At 41.1% G+C, this 5,676-nt stretch overlaps 1 protein-coding gene across 1 annotated transcript; it reads right to left on the bottom strand.

Annotated features, from left to right (window-relative positions):
* Positions 1-849: 849 nt before the first annotated feature.
* Positions 850-4,047, bottom strand: LOC134671591 (hornerin-like). Its single transcript, XM_063529451.1, has 2 exons — positions 3,692-4,047; positions 850-2,938 (listed from the first exon to the last, which is right to left on the bottom strand). Exons 1-2 carry the CDS (start codon positions 3,701-3,703, stop codon positions 1,274-1,276), a joined length of 1,677 nt encoding a protein of 558 aa, XP_063385521.1. The 5' UTR covers positions 3,704-4,047; the 3' UTR covers positions 850-1,273.
* Positions 4,048-5,676: the final 1,629 nt, after the last annotated feature.

Raw genomic sequence — 5,676 nt, 5'->3', positions numbered from 1 at the left:
AATATTCACTTTTTTTTATAATTTGTTGCAAAATTTATATTGTATTGTAGGATTTATCGTTTGGCAATGGGACGTTTTAAGAGCGCATCAACGTGCACACTAGCGCCACTGCTAAATAATCGTGATTATTTAAATTTAACGAAAGATATATAAAAAATTACATCGAACTAGTTTTTATGTTGCTGGATTCGTCGATCTAGGAACTCGAAACAAAAACGGCCGTTTTAACTTTGGACTTTTGGACGCAGTGATTAAATAGTTTAAATACACAATACATTACGTAGCGCCCTCCTTTTTTAAATATCTTTCGTTAAATTTAAATAATCACGATTTTAGCAGTGGCGCTAGTGTGCACGTTGATGGGCTCTTAGAGTTTTACGTAAACCTAATGACAGCGTATCTGTATGTTTATCTGTATCTTTCATCATGATATAATCACTAGAACCGTTTTCTTTCTACAATCATCACTAACTCTAGCTTGTTAATATCCATCTACTTGTACCTATCTTACGAGCAAAATGAAGATCTCGTCTAACACCCAAGTAAAGGTTAGAAAACTGCATGAGCCAGCTATCTACCTATTTATAATATTCTTTACTTTCCTACGAGTGAAATTGTTAGAGCGCCGTCGATTATACAAGCCGGAATATCATGTTTTCACGTCATACATATCTCATACATATTACGATCCGAGCCCATGCGTTTTGACAGCACTATCTTGAGGTATCTTTAATCAAAGCTAAGGAAATAGTCTTGGAAACTTAATTTTTTATACACCTCGTTTACCTATTTAGGGCGAATAAAACTTAGTAGAAAAATTGTGTTATAAAGTAAACAAATAAAACTAAACATTTTTTACAACAAATTTATTAAAAACAATAACGATTTACGGGCTATCTTTAATAAATAAGCTATGCTATATTAACTTAAAATAATATTTACATTTCTGAGCTGACCATTTGAAAACAAACTCACGGATGTTTTGGTGAAGTTGACGCAACCAGAATCGAATCGATATATATAATAGCTAACTAGGTACATAATTATGTGGTTGCTACTAAAAAGAAAGCATGTATCCAAAACACATCAAGCGTCAATGACGCTGTCGCCCGGCGGGGCAAGTAAGTAATTAGCGGAACATACGAAAATAAATCATACCGATGAAAACACTTTCGCACAGGCAACACTCTTCGCCCTACACCACAGAACACACGCAAACACACGCACAAACTCACTATTTACAAGCAATTTCCCTCCTAAGAAACCTCGTCATTTATTGAGGACTGGCTTTTAGTTCCTCGCTATATTTAATTGTGTTATAAGTATTCTCACTATAAGAACCTTGAAGAGGCTCCTTAGGAGATCCGTACTGTGAACTTAGGCTACTATATCCACCAGAGCTATATTTAGGGTAAGATTTTAAGGAGCTCATGCTGCTTGAGGGTGCTTTGTATGACGAGCTACCGGCTCCAAAGCTATATGACGGCTGCGACTTGTAGTATTGGGGACTGTGAGAAGACGCGGCGTGAGCGGAGTTAGGAATACCGTAACTAGTAGCAGGCGGTGAATACAGACCGGAAGAGTGAGAGGAAAGAGATGCAAAACTGTCTTTAGCCGGAAGGTAAGCATTAGAGATGTACTTAGATGAACCGCCGCCAAAACCGCCTCCAAAACCGCCGTGAGATCCTCCGAGACTCGCACCGAGTCCGCCTGATCCTAGAGATAAAGCACCGTGACTACCGTGACCACCGGAGGAGAATGAAAGGCCTCCAGAGCCTAGGGAAACACCATGACCTCCAGAACCTAGAGAATGACCGCCGAGACTACCAGAACTCAAAGAGTGACCACCGAAGCTACTAGATCCAAGAGAATGACCGCCGAGGCTGTTTGATCCTACTGAGTGTCCGCTAAGGCTGGAACCCAGTGAATGACCGCCGTGACCGGAGCCCAAACTGATTCCATGTCCCGCAGAACCTAGAGAAATGGCACCATGGCTGCCAGATTGAGAAGAGGCACCGCTAAAGGAAGGCGCGCCGTAGGAACTTGATAGAGCAGATATGCCGTGGCTTGGGTCAGCTTGAACTGTAGAGCCTATGTACGCAGAAGGTTTGAAAGAGTTCTTTCCAGAGGACGCGTAACTATTTCCGAAAGATTTGTAAGGGCCACTTAAAGAGTATCCACCACCAAGAGATTCTCCGATAGAGCCAGAAGCACCTGTGAAATATTGGGCTCCGCTACCTAAATTGAGCCCCCCTGAACCGAAGGAGTGGCCAGAACTGGGAGCTGCGTAGTTGAAGGAAGGGGCGGCGTTCAATTGTTTAGCTTCTGAAGGATTGAACAGGACTGGGCCTGTGGAACTGTAAGATCCAAGACCTTTAGTACCAGCGGCGTACGACGGTATGCTGGGTTGAGACTGTTGCTCGACAATACTATATTGCTGTTTAGGTGACGAGAACTGGTACTGTGGGATAGCTTGCTCTTGTACACTATAACCGCTGTGGCCCTCCGATTGTACGGAGCCTCCGTAGCTTTCCGGCGCCTGCAGGCTCAGAGCTCCTGAGTTCAATTGCTGCTGAAGCTGACTCATCAAATGATTAAGGTCAGTTCCTACTAGGCCACCGTGACTTGGCTGCAGAGTGATCGGCGCGAGCTGGATGGTCGCGTGGCCGCTGGCTGGCAGGCTCTCGGATGAGAGTGAATGAGATCCACTAAATCCTTGTCCTTCATAGCCGGAGTAGCTGGGTTTGGCTCCACCGACGCTGTAGCCAGCCCCGATGCTGATGGCGCTAGCACCCTCGTGGCCCAGCGACGGAGCCTGGTAACTGTGTGACGATGCAGGATATCCAACTGGCGCTTCTCTCTTGTCTTTCAATTCATCCGCCTTCTGTTCTTTCTTAGCCCAGGACGTTGTAACGCTCAGCAGAGCGATTAATGTAATCTGGAATTATAGCAAAAACTGTCATTAGCATAATTAGGCAGCATCATTTATTATTCTTTCATACAGACGTAAAAAATATTTCCGCGAGAGGTTATTAACGCATGACGGCATTTCTGCGCACGCTCATCCGACTTATGTAATTAATACTAATCTAATTTTCACTTTCGTAAATGCAAACAAGGGAAACCCGAAACGGGTTTAGAAAAATAACGAAACCGTTACATTAACGCCCGTGCCCGCATGACATTTCCAAGAGATTAAACTTCTATAGCAATAAATTTTAATTTCACTTTTACCGCTTTTACTTGAGGTTTTAGAAACACATGTTATAATTTTTTAAATTCCTTTCTAAGCTAGAAACTACATACACACAACCGTTCTTGCTACTAATTACTACTAATAACAAATTATAATTAAAATACAATGTGCATTTGTGCAACTCAACGTGTATCATTCGTACCGTTAATTTAAAACCTACTTTAATTGTCGTAAAAATCCTTGGCATTTTGGTTTGAACTAACACGATTTTCTCTTATAATTATACTGAATCGGAACTTAATCGCGTTTATTGGTCTGACGTTTCGAACGTGACATTACTTTCTTGATCGCTGGTCCAGTCCCGATTCAGTTTAAATAATAAATTAATAATCCTCGTTGTTATAGTTACTGTTGAAACACTGCATTAGAAACTCCAGACCTAATTCATCTCCAGAAACACTTTTAAATTTCGCTTGTCACTGATCACACACTCACCGTGAATTTCATTTCTGTTTGTTTATTATGCTCGTTGCGTCTTGGAAACTAAATCACTGGGCACAACACACGCGGTATCAGACGGCCGGATGGGACAACCGCCGAATTCGTAATGTCAAAGCGTTAGTGTCTTCACGAATTTATAAGAGAGCTAGAGGTGCACTGGGCGCAAGCGCAGCGCGCAGGCTGCACGAGGGTAAAAGTAACGACGACCCTTTCACTGCGGGCTGAAGGAATGGGAGCGAGTGAGCTTCCGAACCCAACAATGAGGTAACCCGGCCGGAAGTTGCGTAACAAGTAGCCGATCGCAATTTTCGTGCACTTTTTGGGACAGGTGTCGTCCGCGCCACGGTTGTATGATTGGTGTTGGTGTAGGTAGGGTAATGCATGTTTCTTGTCTCTGATGGATACCTACTTTGCAATTTGTGAGTCGTTGTTTTACTACCAGTCAATCCAGTAGTCGAATATTTTGTAGCAATTTCGGTTCAGCATTGTTAATTTGTTTCGTAAAAGGGATATTATATATGTATACCCAAATCTAGCTGAAATGATTTATTACAGTTACACAGTGGTTACACAGCAATATAGGTACCTGAGCCTTAATTGAATTGATCATCTCTCGAATATATTATATTTTTTGCATTTTCTTTAATATGCTGCATCGAAATTGCTACACGATAAACAGTAAGTATCTATTTATTCCCACAAAAATGATCAGTGCTTGTACATCATGCCATAAACCGCTAGATTTCGTCCTCGAAAAATTAACACAAAGTATAACTAATACTATGGGACGTCTCTCAAAAAAAAGGTTCTTTCTTTAATTTATTTTCTTCACCTTACATTACATTTAAATACCCGAACCATAATTTAAGTCTAATCAAGACGTTAAATTATCCAGTCTCGTGAACGTAATAAGCCAACTTGTCTTGTCCTATTATGCTGCTTTCCTGCATGCCTCATAAGAGTATACAATGATTATATAGGCAGATAAGTGCTGAAAACATAGTTAGTACCTACGGTGGACTGGATTGAATATATTTACCTAGGTAGCATGAGAAATAACACCATACTAAAGGGGCCCACTGATTAACAGTCCGCCGGACAGTATCGGCCTGTCAGTTGTTCGGAACTGTCAAAATTTCTTATTCTAACTGTCAGGCCGATACCGTCCGGCGGACTGTTAATCAGTGGGCCCCTTAAATTAATTGCTTTCGAATTTAAGATTTGATTTTTCTTTGTCAGAAAATTCTTTTAAGTAGATATACCTACTATTTTTACCGTACCCAAAGGGTAAAACGGGACCCTATTACTAAGACTTCGCTGTCCGTCCGTCTGTCACCAGGCTGTACATATCTCACGAACCGTGATAGCTAGACAGTTGAAATTTTCACAGATGATGTATTTCTGTTGCCGCTATAACAACAAATACTAAAAACAGAATAAAATAAAGATTTAAGTGGGGCTCCCATACAGCAAACGTGATTTTTGACCAAAGTTAAGAAACGTCGGGCGTGGTCAGTACTTGGATGGGTGACCGTTTTCTTTTTGCATTTTTTCCGTTTTTTTTTTTGCTTTATGGTATGGAACCCTTCGTGCGCGAGTCCGACTCGCACTTGCCCGGTTTTTATTGTAAGTGTTAAGTTCTTACCAGAAATGAAAACTCGTAACATCAGCTTTTATACATTTCTCAATTCCTTAAAAGCCTTATGTGTACGATTTTTCGGCAAAACGTTTAACATGCGGAAATTTACAGCCAGTCCACAACTTTTAGTCTCTAAATGTCAAATGATGAATCGCATTAAATTTTCAGATAGGTTAATTAGAGTTTACCGTTTGTCCAGAAAAGAACAGAAATCAGCTCATATATGTAGCGTCAGTCTTTACGACTTTTTCAAGACGCTTATCGAAAACGCCTAATTGTGGTGTTTTTCCTTAGTTTCGACATAGAAATCATCGTGTTCTGATCAGGCGAAACATAATTA

The sequence above is a fragment of the Cydia fagiglandana genome, chromosome 15 (assembly GCF_963556715.1).
Source record: "Cydia fagiglandana chromosome 15, ilCydFagi1.1, whole genome shotgun sequence".
In the NCBI taxonomy this organism is placed as follows: Eukaryota; Metazoa; Arthropoda; class Insecta; order Lepidoptera; family Tortricidae; genus Cydia; species Cydia fagiglandana.
Note: the sequence above shows the minus strand (reverse complement) of the source record. Positions and strands in the feature narration are given on the sequence as shown.